Source organism: Apteryx mantelli, chromosome 12, assembly GCF_036417845.1.
Source record: "Apteryx mantelli isolate bAptMan1 chromosome 12, bAptMan1.hap1, whole genome shotgun sequence".
Taxonomy (NCBI): domain Eukaryota; kingdom Metazoa; phylum Chordata; class Aves; order Apterygiformes; family Apterygidae; genus Apteryx; species Apteryx mantelli.
In genome coordinates this window covers 3,796,291-3,817,244 of record NC_089989.1, presented here as the reverse complement: position 1 = coordinate 3,817,244, position 20,954 = coordinate 3,796,291, and the positions used below count along the sequence as shown (strand labels likewise).

General features: G+C 38.9%; 1 protein-coding gene across 19 annotated transcripts in view; it reads left to right on the top strand.

The window, feature by feature from the left end:
- Window positions 1-602: 602 nt before the first annotated feature.
- Window positions 603-20,954, top strand: part of SLMAP (sarcolemma associated protein) — a 90,184-nt gene continuing 69,832 nt past the window's right edge. For 3 of the 19 annotated variants that reach the window (XM_013958520.2, XM_067303734.1, XM_067303735.1), the window contains exon 1: window positions 620-1,728. In XM_013958520.2, the coding sequence (XP_013813974.2) occupies window positions 1,531-1,728 (198 nt within the window). In that variant the 5' untranslated portion in view covers window positions 620-1,530. Of the gene's footprint in view, window positions 1,729-20,954 lie in introns of all 19 variants that reach the window. The other 16 variants (XM_067303741.1, XM_067303731.1, XM_013958521.2 and 13 more) reach the window with 13 other exon arrangements.

Here is a 20,954-nt window from a genome sequence, read left to right as displayed (position 1 = left end):
CGGCCGGCGCCGCGCTCGGGGGCGGCCGCCGCGCCTTCCCTTTGGTCAGGCCCCGCCGAGGACGGCTCCTCCCCCCCCCTCCGCCGCCCGCCCCTCCCGGCAGCGCCGCGGCTGCTACACCGGGTAGGTTTCCAGTCACTATGGCGGCCGCTGCGCTGAAGGTAAGGGGGGGAGCCGAGCGCCGGCGTGCCCCGTGCCGCCCGCGGGGCCGGCACCGCTAGGCCGGGGGGCGGCCGCGCCGCGCCAGGGCCGCGCCTGACCCGGTTTGTTTTCGGCTCTGCAGGTCGGAGGAAAGTTTTCGTGGCCGGCGGCCGCCTGAGAGGGAGAGCTACCGAGCGGGCGGCGTCCGGGCCGGGCCTCCAGGCCTTCCCGCCGCGGCAGGGCCGGGGCCGCCGGGCCAGCGGAGCGCCGCTCGGCGGGGGCCGCGCAGCGGGCCCCCCATGCGTAGCCACCTGCGGCGGAGCGGCGCTGAGCGGCGCTGAGCGGAGCGGGGCGGACGCCGCCTCTCGCGGCCCGCCGCTCCCGCGCCCCGGGGGACTCCTGGCCGAGACTTCCTGGGGCGGCCCCTGCCCGCCGCCGCCGCCGCCGCCGCCGCCGCCGCGAGGAGACCCGCCGCCGGGAGACGCTGCCCCCGCCTCTGCCAGCCGGAGCGTCGCAGGCAGCGCCGGGAGCAACCTGTCAGCCTCCCTCGCGGGCCGTCCACGCAGGACCCTTCCCACGCCCGAGCCGGTCCGGTCCCCGCGAGGAGAGCTGGGCGCCCTCTCCTCATGCCCGCTCAAGTTCCCTGTCTGAGTGGCTGCCTGAAGCTGTAGACCGGTTCAGCTTTTCCTGGCGTGGGGGAGGAAAGCCGGTGTAGCCCTCCTGCTCTCGTGGCCCCATCCTAAATCGAGGACCACCTCTTTTGCTTCGTTTTAAAGTACAAAGATGATGAAGTGTGGATTGCTCTGTGAAACAACTAGAGCCTTGCTGTGGAGTGAGGGCTTCGCGTTCACCTTCCAACTCCTGATCTGTGCGCTCTGAGGGAGGACGCTAATCCTTCTCCCTGTTCCCCCTTCCCTAAACCTTTCCTTGCTTCCATGTTGCATAGGTCAGAATTTTGGTCAGTGTTGTTTACGGAAGGGGGAAAAAAAGAAGGCAGTTGAGATCCCAAACAAAAGTATTTGTATGACTCATCTAGTTGGATTTAAGACATCCTATCCTTCTTTCAAGGAGCCTTTGCTTCTCTTTGAAGGCATCAGATGCTTGTTACTATTCTTCCAGAGGAGGATGGATTGAAAGTTGTAGGTTTTAGACTTTTTCTGGGCCACTGCTATTATTAAAAGACATAATGGGGCTTTTTCACTGGATTATTGCCAGAATTAGTTTACACACTGAAACAATGAGTTTTTAGGTCTCTCCTATACAATAATGTTTGTCCTGCTTTAATGTAAAGTTGCTGTGGAGGTTTGGCTAAAAAATTGTGGAGGACAGTCTGCGTCAGAAGAGGTTCTCTTCATCTCTGGTTGGTGTGGCAACCCCAATCTGTCCTCGATGCCTTCAGCCTTGGCCATCTTCACTTGCCGCCCGAACTCTCATCCGTTTCAGGAGCGTCATGTCTACCTGGACGAGCCTGTCAAGATTGGCCGCTCAGTGGCTCGCTGCCGGCCAGCACAGAATAATGCAACTTTTGACTGTAAGGTGCTGTCCAGGAACCATGCTCTTGTCTGGTTTGACCACAAGACAGGCAAGGTAAGATGTTTTGTCATCTTCAATTAAAAATAATGAACCGCACATTTTTAGCAAGATTGCAGATCACTTTAGTTTCCCTGTAGTAAATATGGTTGCATGTGGAAGAAATAAGATTTGTGTTACAGTCGGAGTGATTAATTCTCAGCAGGTAAGTTGATAATTGTGTACTAAGCTTTAAATATTATTTAAAAGCATAAAATAACAGTCAAAGAAGGTGGTAGGTGTTGAAAAATTTGCATTCTTGTTCATTGCTGGAAGGATGTGACTTTTGAGGTGAGTAATACCAAATATGAAAGCTTAGGCTTATATGAATAAAATCATATAATAATTTCTCAGCATTTGAAAAATACTATTTTATCTGAGCGTGTAAATAAATCTCATTGTGAGGAGCTGTCAAAAAGCCAATTAAGAAAAATCACCTGATATTGTGTGGCACTCTTCCTGCTTGCCTTACTAAAATTTTAGAACAAGTATTCTGTTATTTGGGTCTGACAAAGTTTCTTAATGGCAGCAGGGATGCAACAAATGACGTGCAAGATACTTTATCATTGACAGAGAAAATGATATTAAAATATACTCTCTACTGTCTTAACCTAACACTGTTCCTCTCTGAAAGACAGTAGCTATCATGTTAAGTGAAATTTAGTGAATTGTAGTTCATATTTTGTCCACTAGGGATTGAACTGGGACAAGTAAAGTCATTTTACTTAATGACTGTCAAGTTAATTTTAAATTTCCAATGAGAAATGAACAATGTGCAGATTATGGTCACTCATCACTCTATCTTTTAAATATATTGATGTTATGATCTAGAACTTTATTTACTGTTTTTTCCTCCCCTTTGTGCCCTTCTATGAAATGTGGTCAGTGTAGTTCTTCATTTTTAAGAGTAATATGGTCTGTAACTAATGCACTATTTTTTTAAATTTTTTATTTATTTTATTTTATTTTATTTTTTTAAATAGAGTGACACAGCATAAGGAGCAGTAGAATACAGTCAAAGTTCTTAAACCTTCCAATGTTAACTATCCTGTGTTATGCAATGCCTGGGCATGATGGGACAAGACAAACATTTAATTTCTTAAGGCTGGGTTATGGCATGACTTTCAAGTTACCTGCATTTAATTGTGCAAACTACTATTTGTATAAGTGTTTCATTAAAAATGTTGTTTTGGCCCTCTATAATGTATACGATGTGCATTCTTGCTGTTAGACACTTTAGAAAACTTAAGTGTATGAAATATAGCTATTTTCACTTTAAGATTAGTTTGTAATCTTTTGTTTAATTTGACAAAATAACATGTTTTGCTTTATTTTACTGTTTTAAATTTAAAACATGTTGTGCATATAGCTTTTTATCAACATTTCTCATGATTTATAAAGATTAAGACCCTCATGTGCCCCGTTATGGCTGTAAATAACCTAGTCATATTAAAGATAGTTAATTTGACAAAGCCTTTGGTGTTGAGCAAGTCTGCTAACTCACAGAAGAGCTTAAAAAGCAGTCAGCTGTTTTTTGTTGTTGTTTTGTTCGTAAGTTTCAGTTAATTTTTTCTTCTAATACAGGCCAAACAGGTGATATACCTATTTATTTTATCTAGGTGATCTAAATTAGCAACCTGGTGGTAGTAGTAAATAAGACAGTGGCATATGATAGCTTTTGAGATTCTGTCTTGTGAGAAGCTGATGGAAGTCTTTGAAAATTGCCTACATGGGTATGTAGGTCAGTGGCTATAGCTATCAAGTGAAGAGTGGGTTTCTATTGATGCACAGGAATGCGTTACTGTCAGTCTTGCGTGTTAGATGTTGTAGTACTGTAAAAGGTTTAAGGCATTGGTGTAGCAGTGTGGAGGAGTTTGGACTGTATATCTATTTCTTGGCAATATAATCAGGTTTTTGGGGTCTGACTGAGTATCTGTGAGTGGTAAATTCTGAAGAGAAAGTGAGAATTAGAGAAGGGAAAATTTATTGTTGGAGGTGGTAGATATAAAATGCTGTTGGGGAAAAGGCAGATAGAAGATATGTTGGTATATATAGTCTTAATCTTATTCTTGGATCACAAAAAATATTTAAAAAACATTCTGTAGTGTTTTCAAAGTACAAACAAAAACTGTAAAATTATGCCAAGAACATCTGCATGCAGGCAAGTATATTATCATTGTTTACAGAACTTCAAATAAGCACATCTCGTTTAGGAATATATCATTATCCTATCAATGATCTATATTTAAACCTGCATAAATTCTTTTTGCCGCAGTATTTGTAAGCATTTCTCAGAAACGTATATAAAATTCCATCAGTTGTGCTGTTTATGGGAGAAAAAAAGACCTTGAAAGGTTAAGTTAGTAACAGAGAGAAACCTTCAGATGATAATTCAAAAGAGTTCATGAATGATTTAAGGCTATAGTTTCACAATCTATGGACTTTGGCGATACTGTTTTCAGACATTCCCAGTCACTCTGTCCAGGTGCTGTGCTGCCTCTTGAGCTGCCTTTTGGTTATATTGTAAGGTTTTTTTGTTTGTTTGTTTTCTTAGGGTTTGGAGGTTTTCTTTTTTTTCCCCTAATTAATCATGTGAGTGATCCTGTTTTCTACACGGTCCATGAACAATTGTATCAGCATAATCTGTGGAGAAGGGTAGAAAGTGGAGAGAGGGGGAGCACTGGTGAATATGGGGTAGGGAATTAGTATACAAATTATGTGAGGGAGAGATAGGCTTAACTGAAGAAAATTGTATATATAGACTGAGTTGAAGATGTGGTGGTTGAAAGATGTAAATGTTTGCTTTGTATAAAGGCACTTCAGCTGTGCATGGCAAAAGCTACCTGCCCAAAGGAGCTAATGTCTGTGCAACACCAGCATTACTAGCAGCAAATGAGGAATAAGTCTTCAAGATCAGCAGTAAATAGCAGTGAAAAGCAGATATTTAAAGCTGCATTTGTCTATAAAATGTTTTTTAACATAATGAGTAAACCTGAAAATGTATATGCTAAACTAGAAGGTGGAGGGAAATACCGGTTTTCAGGCTTTTCTGTGCTTAACAATTTTTATACATATATATGTATACACACACACATATATATAGTATTTTTTAACAGTGCAATGTCTCCTTTTGCTTGTGGATTTTTCATGCAGCAGTAACATTAATGGCTTATGCTTGGGATTGATTTTGTGCTTTTTTTTTTTGAGTAATTGCAAATTAATGCAAATTAATGAATCTTTTTAAGGATGTCTGAAAAAGTGACTCACTAGATACGTAGGAAGTGGATGTTGTGCTGAGCATGGAGTGTTCCAAAAAGTGTGAATCAAAGCAAAGGAAAGCGTGCTACACTTAAGAAAAAATCTAAATGATATATTCAGCTTCTCTCATTGCATATCAGCAAAAACACTTTAAAACCTGCTTAACTGAAATAGTCTTAAATCTGAACTTTTCTTGTTTTTTAAGAATAAGTAAATTGAAAACCTTTGAGAATTTGTATGTGACTTCTCCAGGCTGAAATGCTTCTGGAAGTTTTTAGTAGAAGTCTGAGGTTCCCAGCAGATATTCAGGCTTTCAAAAAGGAATTTCTCTGAGCTATTCAGTGCCTTAGGTAAATTACTTTTATAAATACCTGTTATAAAGAATCCATCACCACAGTTTACCAAAGGCACTGAGTAATTGTGTGAGCAATAAAATATTGTCTTAACCCAAAAGGACTACAAATGACTGGTCATTTTTAGTGTCTGAAAAAAGTGTATGGGAACAAGTTTCCATATTAGGGTGGTAGGTAATGCTACTATTTCCATTAAATACAATATGGAAATAAACTGAGTTGAGACTCATGTTTAGCAGTTATCTAGGTACTGAAGTTCCAGAAAGAACCACGTGGAAGTTTAGAGACTCTAATCAGTAGATTGAAAGCCAAATAGTCAACATGACTCCCCCTATGGACCATATGCCTATGGGGGACATCCCTGATGACAGGGAAAAGACTTGTACACCCCTTTTCAAAAAAAAAAAAAAAAAAAAAAAAAAAAAAAAAAGCTACAAGGTCAACCCAGGCAATGACAGGCTGACCAGCCTCACTTTTGTCCCTGGAAATATCATGGAACGGGTTGTCTTGGAACATGTTTCCGGGCTTATGAATGAGAAGTGACTGGTAACAGTCAGCATCCATTTATCGGGGTAAATCATGACTGACTAACCTGATTGCCTTCTATGATTAAAAATGACTAGATCTGTGGACAAAGGGAGAGAGCAGTAGATGTCATTTGCCTTGTCTTTCACAGAGCTTTTGACAGTGTCTCCCACAGTATTCTTCTATCCAAGTTAGAACACTGTCATCTGGATGGGTAAAAGACAACTAGATGGGTAAAAGGACCTAGCTGGATGATCAGGCTCAGAGGGCAGTAGTTAATATTTTGTACTCTACCTGGGTGCTGGTAGCAAGTGGAGTGTCAGTGAAGTCTATGCTGGGACCTGTCCTGTTTAACAACTTTATCGATGACCTGGAGGGGGCAATGGAGTGCACTTCAGTAAAGTTTGAAGATAACACCAAGTCCAGGGGGGTAGGAAGCAAGACCAATTGAGATGCTCAAGGACAGGGCTGCCGTCCAGAGGGACCTCGACATGCTAGAGGGAGGAATGGGCTGATAGGAGCCTCATGAAATTTAGCAAGGACAAATACAAAGTTCTGCACCTGGGAGGGTGCAAGAGCCTTGCAGCTGTACATGCTGGGGCTGACTGGCAGGGGAGCAGCTCTGCTGAAAAGGATTTGGAGGGGAGTGTCCTGGCGGGCAGCAAGGTGAACAGGAGGCAACAGTGAAGTGCAGGACACCTTTTCTGGACATCCTGTTTGTTCAGAAGTGTTAGAGTAAATACTACTTTTCAAAATTTAGTGGCATATGGAAAAACGGTATTTGGAGCTAGAGGAGATTTCCATGGGGATTATTCCTAGTGCCTCCTATAGAGACTCTTGTATGGAGTGCTGGTGTAAGGGATGTTTCATTTGTCATGCATCAGTAGCGTTTCTTTAGATGATAGCATTTCTGGTATTTATTTTTCTTCTTATACCTCTTCTTAGTTTTCTGTTGTGTTATCTGTGAGAGCTGAACAAATGTTTAATTTTTCAGTATTGTCAGTGTTGCACCATGCTTACTGTCAGCAATGTCTGTTGAGGAGACACTTTATCTTCCAAACGTTGAATGTTTATTCCGAGTGGCCTAGGAGACTGTGACCTGGGATCTGCTATAATGCACTGAGGTGAAATTTCAGTGCTTAGATGCTTTCAGTAAGAGGGTGAGATCAGCCAGCTTTTAAATACACCTATTAATAATTTTATGTAAGTGCTTCTCACCCTAAATGAACTACCCAATTTTAAGTTAATATGATCATAAGAGTAGAATTGAGGGAAGCCCTCCGTTTTAACAAACTTCACCACAGTATTTCTTTTAGAACACAGAGTAGAAGGGCTGCTGCCATTTATAGTAGAGGTAAGTTGTTGCTGAGAAGGATTCCCTGCAGAGACAGCATCTAGAGCCACTGCTGCAGAGCTAATACTGTAATTCTTGGAGCTGATCCATTGCAGTCATGATGCATCTATGCTGAGCCAGGAACACCAACACATTGATTAGGTTCTAAAAACAAAAATCCCTTCTGTATTTGAAATGAATTTTTACAAACCTCAAATGAATCATGCTACTTAGCAGTAAGGAAGGCCAGCAAATGTGTTTTCCTTAGGTTTCTAATGAGATGGTTTGGGTTTGCTCCTGTTCCCATGCTTATAGATAGATGTAAAACTTTGCTCCTCTCATACGCTTTCATTATATAAGATCTCCTTGACTTTTTCTGTGAAAAGCTGTCACACATTTGCAGCAATCCTTTGATGTTTAGCAGGTGGGTTTGCATTAGACTAGAGAAATGCTTTTGATTTGGCTTTGCCCACTTTTCTTTTTTTTTTTTTAGCCGAATTTGTGCACTAATGGTTGCTCTGTTATCTAATCATACTAATTGAAATTATGCATCCTTTAGCGGGCCAAATAGGTTAGAATGTTTAACTGTGTCAATGTGAAAGGATTGTTCTACTTTTGATTTGAATCTGATCTAGCTAAAACTCTGCAAAATGTATAGACAAATACTTCAGCTTGCTTGTTATGTTTTGGTTTTTTTTGTTGTCATTTCTTCTAATGGATAACTTGAAGTGAAAACACTAAACTTCGTTGTTTATGGACCAAGCTGGCAAGTGAAAGGGAGGGAAGAATGCTGTTTCCATGCCTAAATCTAGCAATTTTACAGGCTATTGCTGCTAAATTACAGGATTACTTTGTCTTTGTTGTCTCTGGTTTTTTTGAGTCATATCAATAATTGCTTCCTGTTGATGTTGCTCGCTCGCTGAGAGTTTGGATCTGAGTTTAGTTAAATCTTGCTATGGCATTGTATTAGTGTTCCCAACTGTCTGCTTGTCTTTCTTTCCAGAAGCATTTCTGCTTGTAGCAGAATTGATGGAAGGCTTGTGGTATTGTCACATATTTGTCGAGCGTAGATGAGTGTTTCCTCAGTCTGTTTTAGGAGTGGGAACCTCAGGCAGAGAGGTGGAGTGGACTGTACCATCTTAAGCTCCTGCAAGAAGACCTGTCTGTCTGCCAGAGACCCAGAACAGTTTTCCTTGTGAAATGGAAACTGATTTTTCTGGAGCCAGACATTCAATCAGATGCAAGTTATGTTGTGTTTCAGCAGGCAAACATGTATGCCACTGAGCAATGTCTTAGTTTATTTCAGTCTTGAGAAAATACAAATAATTGATGAACTTTAGGCAGGTTTATAACAGAAAGTTCAAAATCCTGTGTTAACACTGTGGGTGAGTGGAATAACATGGTAAATACTAGCAGCAGTACAGCATCTGTAAGATGCAAAAAGTAAATGTAAAAGTATTGGGATTAGTTAAGGGCATGAGGAATTCTTAAGATCTTTGCAAAGCTAAGGTAATGCACTAGTTAATGGTTAATTTCAGTATTGATACTTGCAGTATGTGGTACAAACTGGACAAAATTTGTGCTATTCTTAGATCTTTATAGGTTATAAAAGTATAACAGTAAAAAGTCATTAAAAAGATTGAAGAATTGATGAATAGATAAGCTCCATCAAAAATACGTTTTAGTAGTGTAGAATAGTGAGAACTTGTAAGTAAGTGCAAAAATCCTGACAGTACTGTGCTACTGTTCAAGTAAATTTGTTCTCAGCTGGAACATCTTGTTCAGTTTTGGTTTTCATATGATAATTCAAACGTGATGAAAATGTTCAGCTACAGAAAGAATTTCATACAGGAAACATGCAGTATCTGAGATATATAGAGAATCTAGATAAGAACTGACAAGTGACCTTTTGTTCATGTGTTAAGAGACTATTGAAAATAACTAATGCTATGGACAAGTTATTAACAATGTCTATATTCATAATTGCAATTTTAATAGCTCTTCCATAAAAATAAAGTGAATCCAAAAACTTAAAAAGAAGATGCAGAAGTTCTGGATGTGTGTAACTATGTATTGGGTAATAACCCTTTTTAAAAGAAGGAATAGCAATGGTTATGTTTCAGATCACAGAAGAAATCCTCTATTATAGGCCAAATATATACTTATACAGTAGGTCCTTTGGAAAGGATTTGGTACTGGCTGCTGCTATTCGCATATGCCGTTGGTCTGGTGTGATGTGACAGTGCTTGTGTTCTATTTAGACACTTTTTCAGAATTGTTCCTTTTCTGGATATTGAGAAAGAGTAAGTTTACACTTGGATTTCATAAAACTTTAATGTCTATGATGATGCAACATTGTTAATGCTCTGTAAGGTTGTATGTGTTTAATACCCCTCCACACACACACACACACACGCTCCAAAGCAGATTTTGGTGACTCTGCCTTGCTTCTGATTTTCAAACTGCTTTTCTTGAAGTGCAAGTACTTGTCTATATAGGGTAGAAGGCAGATCTCCTGGTTTTGTAAAGTTAAGCTCTTTGCCTGCCTACTTGTTTGCCTTTTAAATTTCTGGCAACCTTCAGTAATTTCTGGCACAATTCATTGGTCACTCTTTTCTTTTTCAGTTGTTGCCTTTGGTAGTTGAATGGACTTAAGGGCAGTAGTATCCCAAATCATTTTTGGTATTCTATCAGTTATCCCTGTCTTCTAGCACTGCTGTTTGCTGCACTTAAATTTACCATTTCCAGGTGCTTGAAGAACCTGAAAGTTTTCAGGATGGAGCATGGTTAATTTGTAATTCTTCATGTTGTTAATATTATGTTGGGGGGGGGGGAAGCTTTTTTTTAAATCTGGTTATAAAAGAATCCATTGTGCAGACAAGCTATTCTTAATGTCCTTGATCTTGATAGGTAATTGCAACTCCTTGCTATTTTCTTGCTACCATTACAGGGGTTCCTCTTGCTAAATGTGAAAGGATTTTAAGGATATGTGGTGTTAATATAATGACATTATTAAGTGACAAAATAGAAGTTTGGTGTAGTTCCTTTTGTTTCTATGAATTCCAGATCCGTAAGTCATTACCTATAATTAGGGTGGTATCTATTTCTATGGAAGTTGAAGTACTATAAACAAGGACAGCCAAATTGTAAGACGTGGATATATTGTTATGGAATAGATTAGGCTGGAAGGAACCTCTGGTGGTCAGCTAGTCTAATGCCCTGCTCAAGGCAGGCCTAACTAGATTAGGTTGCTCATGGATTTGTCCACTCTTGTCATAGAGCTTGGTATAGAAGTTTGGAGACAGAATTAATCTTTACCAACAAAATACACTTCTGAGGACAGGCTCAGGCATGTTTGCATGGTAGACTAGCTTGCATCGCTGTTGCCTTAGGTTATGTGTTCTGAGGATCTGGAACTTTCAGCATGCATATATTTATATATATTTTTATATATATACACACATACACACACTTATGTTTATTTTTATATATATATATATAATAATTCAGTATTATGAGATACCTGGAGTACTTTTTGCATAGTGTAACTTAAAATTCACACCAAAATGTGTCAACTAGAAATTCTCTTAAAATTTACTTGGAGGAAAAGAAACACTAAATGACATACATGATGATTTAGTTCCAGTGGGGTGGAAATAATACAACACTTTCACTTACAGCTCTCAACCACTACTTCCTTTTTAAAAACTCAAAGGGGAAATTGATCTTTTTGTTTTGTTTAAACCTTCCTCTTCATTTGAGAACTTTTCCTAGATTGCATATTCTGGAGCTTGTGAGGAAAAGCCGAGAGTACAAATCTTAGGACATATTTGTTTTTACATTCTGTATAGCTAGTTGACACTAAAGCTACAGTTGTGCTGTTTGAGCAAGGTGTCTGGTAGGTATATAAATACTGTCTGTGACTATAAGCCAATAATTTGGTCTATGGACAGAGCTTTCTATATAATTAAAGGAAGAACTGATAGACTGTTATTATGTTAATAGTATGTGTTACTTAGAAACTTATGTGGATATTCTCCATGTTTTTGAATGTACTTTCCCTGTGGGTTCATCCAATTTTTTAGTTAAATTTTGCATTTGACTGTTGATTAGAAAGTTAAAAGTATCTGTGCTGTCTTTGGATATATTTTAACTTTCAAGTAAACAGCAGAGAAAATATCTCTGGTGCTTTTTGTACCTGAACAAATACATTATATTGACATTCATTGATAACTTTCTCTCAAAAATTGATTTCTGTCTTAGGATTTGTGTGTATATAACCTGCACTGGCTTCAGTAGGGGAGGGAGGGTATACATACGTTCTGTTGTAGAATATTGCCCTGTTTTTATTTTCCCCTAGAAACCAATAAATTTAATGCATAACTACTTTTTAGCTGCAGATTACCTTGATCTGACCTCATGTTCCAGAAATGGGCTTGATGGGGGTGAGTTCTGGCAAAGAACTGCACTAAAGCAGCTGTCCTGCTTTCTTTGAGCTGCTCTGGGGGATCCAGGCTGCGTTCCTGTGGGCTCTTCCACATGGCTTGGTTCAGGGTTTTCTCCTTCCCCATTGCATGGGGCAAACACGCCTGGAGTTAAAAAAAAATATATATATATATATATATATATATATATATATATATATGCTGGTGTGCAGGTGGGTGGTTTTTTGGTCTCCCTCAGTAGATCAAATTAATGTCTTTCCTGCACAAGTAGCTTAGTTTTGAACCTTCCCAGGATAGATTTTATGGGATGAATTTTAGCTGATGACTTAAGTTTTATAAACTAATATTAAAGCATCCTGCTGTTGTCACTGAGTAATCCCAGTTTTGAGATCTGTAAAATATTCTCTTTGATGTATTTTATAGTCTAAACTTGGTATACATGTCTTCCTTTATAATTAGTTTTGTGTTTCCAAAAGGTTTATAAAAATGATTGCTTTGTAGTGTCCTTTTAAAACCTTTTATGAAGATGTAGTTTTGAGTCTAATGTGATGGTACCTTTAATCTTGTAACATTGTTTCAGTGACTGGATCTGCTTGCTAGTGTTGTGCTCCAGCTTTTTGCTAGCTAAGCTAAATCTAAAAAGCATGTTTTATAATGCTGCTTTAAATATTGCTTTAAACAGTTTTATATATATAAATATATATATATAGAAAGAGAGAGAGACAGAGAGAGTGTAAAACTGAATGGAAACTATTCTTTTTTACCTAGTGCAAAGGGTTTTAGATAGAAAGATATAAGATGTAAGTGCTAGTTTATACTTGTGGACAAAAAATGTTTGGAAAAAGTAATGATTTTAATTCCATTGCTGCAGTCATGTGGAGGTATCCCGAGTGTGCGTTTGCATGAGGTAGTTGTGGACCAAGTTCTGGTTGTGCTAGACGGCAGTGCTGCTTAATTGTTGACAGTGCTCAAAATTGGTAATTTATATAATAATTTAGTGGGCTAATAAGAGCCATATATGTAATAGAGCTATATATAATATAGAGCTATAAGGGCTCCTGGAGCTGGTGGAGGCCCTGTGGCTTAGCAAGGGACTTGGTGCAGCGGCAGCTGCCTGCGTGCGAAGGTGTGTGTCGCTGGCGAGGGCGAGGCGCCGTGCCGCAGCCTGGAGCGGGACGTCGGAGCGCGGCGCAGGTGGCCGTCCTGCAGCTGCCTCCGGAGCTGCTGGTTACAGCTAGTAACGTGGCAGCGTAACCCTTATAGGGGCTATAGGGTTAGCATTTCGGGAAGAGAACAAAAGAGTAAATGCCATTCTGGTGGGAAATCGTATCTGAGTAAAGGAGCTGTTAAGTCAGTTTTTCGTTCCTGAGCCTATTTTCATTTCAGCTTTAGCTGCTTATGTTGATAATATTTAGAATGAAAATATTGCTTTGCTAATGAAATTAGAACCTGTATTTTGGTTGTCTTTACAGTCATATGTTTCTCACTTGTGAATTAATGCCTCCTCCTGTGTCATGCTTTTTATCCTGATGCTGCTATATTGCTGTGAAGACAGGAGCTTGTGTTTCATAAGAGATCTGATTGCTTTAAAAAATGTTGTAGGGTTTTTTGTTCACTGATTTAATCTTTCACATTAGTCATATATGGGGCCCGCTTTACAGTCTGGATCTTGGTGCTAGAAATTATTTTTTGGCAGCACCGTTAGATCTTTACAGTACTTTTTTTTTTTTAAGCATAATAATATTATAGTATTTGCATAGAGATCAGTGGTAGAAAAAAAAGTGTGTGGGAAAAAAAATCATGTCTTGATGAGACTGAGAAATAAATAATCAAATAGTAAATTCACCAGTGAAAAAAATGAGTAATTGAATGATTAATATTCTGTTTTAAAGATGAAAAAGTAGAAATGATAAGAATTGCTTTTTGTTTTCTTCAGTTCTAATGGTTGAGTCGATTTTAGAATGAGAATCAGTGATTATTTATGGTCAGGTAATGGTTTTTCCTCTTAGAACTTGAGTATTGCATTATACAGGTGCAGCAAACTTGCATTTTTTTTAAAAACTGATCAAGTATAATGGATACGAGGGTGGAAACATGACTAAAGCAAAAAAGGATAGGAAGCAAAAACCACTTTTAACGAATAGTCTCCTCAGTCTGAAGAGAAGTTGCAGCTTTTGGGAAGCTCTGATTGAAGTCTAAACTAGCAGCTTAGTTAAAAGGACATATAAGCAAAACAAAAATATTTGGGAAGGTAGCAAGAGGTCAAGCCTTTTACAATTTAGTATTATCAGTGGCTGTGTAATTGCTAGGAAATTAAAAAGGATTTTAGTAGGTGTACTGAGTCAAATATGAAAAATGGACCAGTTCAGTCTGTGATTTTATGATTTTTAGACTGTTTATAATTCACGCTCTAGATTTCGTCTCAATAAAGCTAGAGATGTCCCAGTGAATGTATAAAAAGTCATGATCTTCCAGGCCTTTTTTCCCCCTTTGTTGTTTGTTCCTTTTATGGTCTTTTCTTTTTGCTTCCTTGTGCTCATTCAAATATTAGTTATTAACAAAACTTTGAACTGCAGTAAAAATTACAAAAAGCCCTAACAGTGAGAAATTCTAATGAAGCGTCCCATTTCAGCGGGGCAGAAAACTGTCAGTAATAAATTGTCACACAATCAGATAGGTATTAGATGTGCTGCATGCACTTGTGCATGTTGGTCCAGAGTGCAGCTTCCTTTAGTCGTATTACTGGGTAAGTCTGAGGTTTTTTTTTGTTTTTTTTTTTTTTTAACTACTCTTGTTTTTATGCACATGCTAAGTGGACTTTGGCTGGTGGAGATTAGCTCCTTATTTTCTTAATGGAATATAATTTTTGAACAATTGAAAGAGTATTAGCTGTACTACTGTACTAGAACTTTTTTTTTTAAGGTAACATTTCAAGTTTTATTTGCTGGATTTCTAAGAGGGAAAAAGTTTATCTGCTTTGAAAAGCAAGCCTTTAGAAAAGCAAGCCTTTAGAAAGAATTGTATGATCTTGACTTGAACTATGATGAGAAGAATGTCTTGTATATTTATTTTATATAATCAGAAGTGGTAAAGTCAGTTAAAGTGCAACTTGTTTTAAAATAAATTTTAGAACATCTTAAAGACCTGCCTACACTTGAGGCACAGTAAGGGCATTATTATTTAAATAACTGATTTGTAGTAATTAACATATATGTCTAATATGGTAATAGCAGATTAAGCCAAATTTAAAGGTCTTGAAAACATTTCAATTTAAATACTTGTTTGTTTTGCTGAAGTGTTACAACTTCAGGTTCTGGCAAATGGACATAGATGATTTTTTTTTGATAAAATACTCATTCTTTTTCATAGACGTGCTTATGTTAGGCTTGGGTAAAACTGTTTAAAATGCCCCAAACAGGAAGCTTGTCAATCTTGCATCTTCCTGCAATGCTAATGAGAAATTGGATTATGAAAACTGCTGTAGAATATGGAGTGTCTGTTATTTTGCAAAGTTCTGTGCTGCAGTTCAGAGGGAAATCATGCTCATTTATTTCCAGTCACCCGCTCTTACAGGGTTGGGGTTAAAACTCAGAAGGTGCTTTTTTCAGTAACGGCTTACATGCTCTTCCATGCTTTCTAGCTCCTTTACAAAACAACTAAAACAAATGGCATAAAACAGAATCCTGTCAACTTGTTCTGTAGTGTCTGCTGAAAATACATTTTGGAAAATCCAAGGTCACTGAACTTACATATTTTTTTTTAGAAAATGTGGGTGATAACACTTATTTACAACTAGATACTCCTGTCAAACCTTAGGGCAGTAGTCTAGTGGTTTAATAGGAAGAGTGAAATGGAGCAGACAGCGAACAAGAACCTAGAACCACAACATGGGAGCAGAGTGATCCTTGTTCCATGTTATCTAGTCCTTGTCTACTCGCTGCCTGCCTTCATGCACCCCTTCCCCATCAGGGGACGCATCTATCCTCCTGGAAGTCCTTGTTATCTTACCTGTCACTTTCGTCTCACTACTGTCCCTCCCTACAGAAAAAGAGTGTGAAAGAAGGATTCCCCCGAAGGAAACAACTTTCTATCTGCTAATGCTGAGCCCGGCTCCCTGCTGTAGCCAGCGAGTGGGCTCTGGAAGCGCAGCCCTGTGCGTGGGGCTGATGCAGCCGCTAAAGCTCCTCCTTTCTGGTGCAGCTGAACTCATGATTGCGGAGGTTCAGGGAGGAGGAACCGGCGCTGCGTCCAGCCACCTGGTGCTATACCCTGCCGTAGTGTCCCATCTCAGCTCAGATTCATCTTCTGTCCCAGAGGGTTCGAGGTCAATGTCGCATGGTATGTGAGGCAGTCGGAGAGAAGGAGTTTGAGGGACTGGAGAGAGAAAAGTTAAGAAAAAGAGGAGAGCGATGAAAGGCTGGAAGAAAATTTTCTGGTTCTGTGTGTCCCATTCCTTCTAAATAAAAGCAGCCACCCCTTGGGGCCACTTTCACGTGGGACTATGATCTACATGTTCTTAGGTGTTTAGGGCTATGGGAAGCACCACTCATATGGTCAGGTTTGAGAAATATAGAGAGGAGATTCATACCAGCAAGAAGGCACACAGCACTTCTTGGTGTTAGGGATGAGCAAATAAATCAAGTGGGAAGATCACGGAGCGGTGAAGATATAGTCTTTGGTTGCACTGGAAAATCTACAGGGATGGGATACAGACAAGATGATCGGTGGTGCAAAAAGGAACATTGAAACTTCAGAAAAATTGAAGTTATGATTGCACACTTTAGATGGCAAGCTTCTTTATTTTTTAATTTTTTTTTAAAGCACAACAGGAAACATGTATTGCCACTTCTGCTTTTTAAATTTACTTCTACCATTAACATAAGTGTTTGAAGAGCAGAGTTCTATGCTGTTAAGAAAAATCTGAATCTAAGGTTAAAAATATCATTTAAGGTAAAATTGAAAATTTTCTATGTTAAGATTACTGTCTCTGAATGTTTCGTTTTTAAGAATGCATATTTCTTTCAGCTTAATTTCTTAAGTGCTATCAAAATATTCTTAATGTGTTAAATAGAACCATCATTATGAAAAGTTCAGAAATAACATTTGTAATATGCTTTTATAGCAAAATAGAAATTTTTTCATCAGACAGATTTTTTTCATTGTTGCTCATATAGTTGGAAGATAAGTCATCTTCCACGAAAGATTTTAGGAGAGTAGTTTCATATTTTGTGTAAGCATGTTTTTTAAGCAGAGTGAAGAATAGACAATCTCTGTGCCATATTTGAACTTATTCTTCATGTTTATCATTTTACATGCTTTTGAAATACCTTTTTTTTTTTTTTTTTTTTAAGTTTTATAATGTGACTGATGAGAGCACTGGATTTGAGAGTTTGCTTCAGTAGTTTTGGTTTGTTTTAATTAGCAGCATAGGACTACTTTTGTTCACTTACCTTGTCCTGTCATGCCTAAAATAGTTTATTTTATATGTAGTGTATTTTTGAATGTGTCAGTTCATGAAGAAATCAAGTAATTCAGTTTGCATTGTAGTTGATATTAACAATAGACAAAATATCTGCATGCTCAAACTATCATAAAAACAAAATTACTCTTCATATCTGCAGAATGTAAAAGTTCTAAATTTTCTTTAAAAATGAGTAGTAATTATGACTTTTTATGAGACCATCTCTATCGGTGTAGATAATTTGATCTGCCAGCAATTTGAACATTTCTTTGATATGGTGTCTGAAATGAATGAAAACCAAAAATTCAGGTGCAAGTGAGAGTAATAAAAATATGGTCGCTTAAGTGAAAAGTTCCTTATATTTGCTCTCATAGCAATGTATTTGCAGATTGATCCTTAACATAATGTAAGGGGGGGGGGGGGAAACAGGTTAAGTATTGTTTTAAAAGGAATTTTGTGTGCTCCAAAAAGAGGAGCCTTAGAAGCTCTTTATTAAAGTAATTCTTTGTCTGAATCAAGTAAATTTTTCTTTTTGTATTTCTGTCTTATTCTTGGAAAGGTTCAAGGACTGAGTTCTTCTAGTAAGTCTTGAATTTTCAGTTGAAATTATGGCTAGTCATAAATCTGAGAGAAGTTAAGCAGTAATCTTTCATAGTTTAAGTGGAATTGAAAAATACTGCATTTGAATGTCCTTGACCATGAAGGTAACTTTCCTTAAAACAAATGAATATTTGTAATTGATAAAATGGGAAGATTGGCAGAACTATTTCAGCATCAGATTTGAGGCTTTGAGGCTTATTTTTGCAGTAAAGTAACAGCTTGAGATGTGATTTTTAAACAGGTATTGTTCAGTCTCTTGTGAATGCCTTTAATTTTGATTAAGGATCAAAAGACTTTGCCACTGATTCTTTTTTTTTTCTTTTTTTTTTTTTCTTTTTGCCTTTGCTAAAGTCATTTGGAAGAAAATAGTTGCAGAGAGATTTGTACCAGCTCAATTCATATTGGGAAAGGAGGTTTAAGTTAAAATGGTATAAAATGTTCTTTTAAAGCATGTAATCTTTTTGGGATGAGTAACTTTCTGATATTTAAGATGCTAGTATTTCTGAAGTTCTGAATGCCCAGAACTGCATCCATTTCATCAGCGTAAGTTCAGGTTTTACTTATTCAGGACTCTTCACATAGGTATTCCTGTGCTCATCTATTTTATGCGGCCTATTCCCTAGACGTGTTGTGATCATGCTTAAAACATGCATTTAAATGGATAGCCTGAAAAAAGATACAGGCAAATGTGTGTACTTACACAATAGTGTATTTTTGCAGGGAGTGGGAGCCCTTGCCTCCTCAAGCAAAGACTCTTTAAGCCTGTCACCTTCTCCTTGCTGGAGAAGGCACTAACCACATGGCGGTAGGCTCCCATGGATGACTCTGCTTTCTGGTGTGTGTGTGTGTGTGTGTGTGTGTGTGTGTGTGTGTGTGTGTGTGTGTTGTGCCAGTGTGCACAGAGTGGCTCAGTAGCCCTGAGGTTACAGTGTGGACCTGTAGTCGGTGTGTTGGGGGAGGACCATGACTCTTCCACGTCAAATGAATGAACTGTCCCTTGAAGCAGTCTTTTGTAATCTTGGTGCCTGATAATGTCATAATGGACAGCAAGGGCATCTTTTGTCAGTGTGAAAATCATGGAACAGTAGTAACTACTGCATATCGCTAAAATCTAAATATATAGTTAAAATATGGTGCTGAAATCTACTTTATGAAACTTAAAATAATGAAATCTATGAAATTTTAAAATATCTGAAATTTTTAAAAATAGGATGAAGTATGGAAGGAAAGAAGCAGTTCGCAAACTTCTGTTGCGTAAGGTCATGTCTCTTTTCAAAGACTGCAAGTATGTTTCTTGCTGAGGCTGCAGATGATTCATTGACTCACGATGAGTGCTGCTTTTTCTGGGTGTGCTGGACAACACGTTTGTAAATCCCACACAGCTAGTAAAGCTTTAGAGAGAGGGGAGTGGAGGGAAACACAGGTGACAGTCATTCCTGACAGGCCTTATTGTTCCAATAATTCTATAATGATCAGTGCCTAACTGGGGGGAAAAAGGTAAATGTGTTGCATTATACCATAAGGCCCAGTGCAAGAATACTTTTGCTGTAATTTAACATAGAATTTTACTGTAGAGTGACTTGCTTTTCTTAGTGATTATTATCTCTTAAAGTATTAAGTGAAAACTAGAGACAAAGTTGTTTTAAGGTTTGGGCATTGACTATTGGATGTCTGGATGACTGCTAAAATCCAGAGGGACTTTCTAAAATCATGAAAATGCTTATTATGTGGTTTTAAATTACTTTATACATAATAACTTGAACATTGGTGGAATATTTGGGAATGAAGGATTGAGTTCAGACATTTTGAAATGCCTACTATTTTTCTTCCAGAAAAAAATCTATGTGGGTGTCTTGGGATTTTTCTCTTAGTTTGTTACTCAGAAGTATTAACGTGGCTTGCATGCACATTTTTGTTTGACTAGAGTTTACTATTTCTAGTGCTTAAATTTTCAAGTTAAACCTTTCAAAGGGAAGTGAAGAAAACATCAGCGTTCCTGATATGCCTGTTAAGAAACACTGAGGTTATAAAGCTGTTGAGAAACAACTTAGAGAAGGAGAGCATGGCTGGGTGGTGGTGGTTGATAGGTGTGTGTCATGCTTTGAATTAGTTCTCACTGACTGTGGTTGAATGGGTGGAATTGGAAGTCTTGGAGACAATCAAGTGCTGGAGTCTGAAAGCTGGCTGGCCATTTAATTAGTAGATCCTGTGGACAGCAAAGCTGGGCAACTTGGGGAAACCCCCCCACCCCCAGCTTTTAATTGTTATGTGCAAAAAGTGCTGTTCTGCAGAGAACCCATTTTATCTGACTTGTGCCTAACCTGAGGGAAAGGGATAAGAAAAGAAAGCTATGGAATAAACCAATGTAGTAAAAATACAGCTTGTTTGTCATATGAGAACATCTGAAGAATTAGACAAAATATTTGTGTTTTTCTCCAAAAGTGCAGAACCTCCCGTTGTTTTTAAGATACCTTCTGTTGGAGGTTGAACCTCTAGTATGGGTGGTTCTGTGGTATGCTTGTAGTCCTTTACATGCTTTGGACATGTTGCAGTCCCATGGTGGGAAGGGACCACTTACGCTCCATTCCTCCGCATGTCCGGGTTTACTTCCAAAAGAAGCCAGAGCATATAAATAGGGAGGAAGCTGGAGGTGAGCTTTGGTGCAACTCTTAAAGCAGATGGTTGGGAGACTACAACGGCAGTGTGCACGGCACAGTACATCTTTCCCGCAGTCGGGATGTGGCCAGATGGTTCCATCTTGGAACCAGGGCTGTTTGGTGTGGTGTGAAATGTTACTGCTCCACTGTGTAGACCTGGTGTGAAAGAAGGAACTTGCTAGGATGAAAAATGGTTGAAATACATAGAGAAGAAAGAGGACTGGCTCCTGAAACTTCCCTGAAAACTTAGATGTGAGAGCCTGAGTCCTGTCAAGGGATGTGCTACCCAGTAAAGCTAAGAGGTCTATGGAGACTGAGGTTACATGTTTGTTACTTTCCAGGAACTGCCACTGTGTCTCATATTTACTTTGAAGGTGATCAGGAGTAGTCAGCATGGCTTCACCAAGGGGAAATCATGCCTAACCAATCTGATAGCCTTCTATGATGGAATGACTGGCTGGGTAGATGAGGGGAGAGCAGTGGATGTTGTCTCCCTTGACTTCAGCAAGGCTTTTGACACTGTCTCCCATAACATCCTCATAGACAAGCTCAGGAAGTGTGGGTTAGATGAGTGGACAGTGAGGTGGATTGAGAACTGGCTGAATGGCAGAG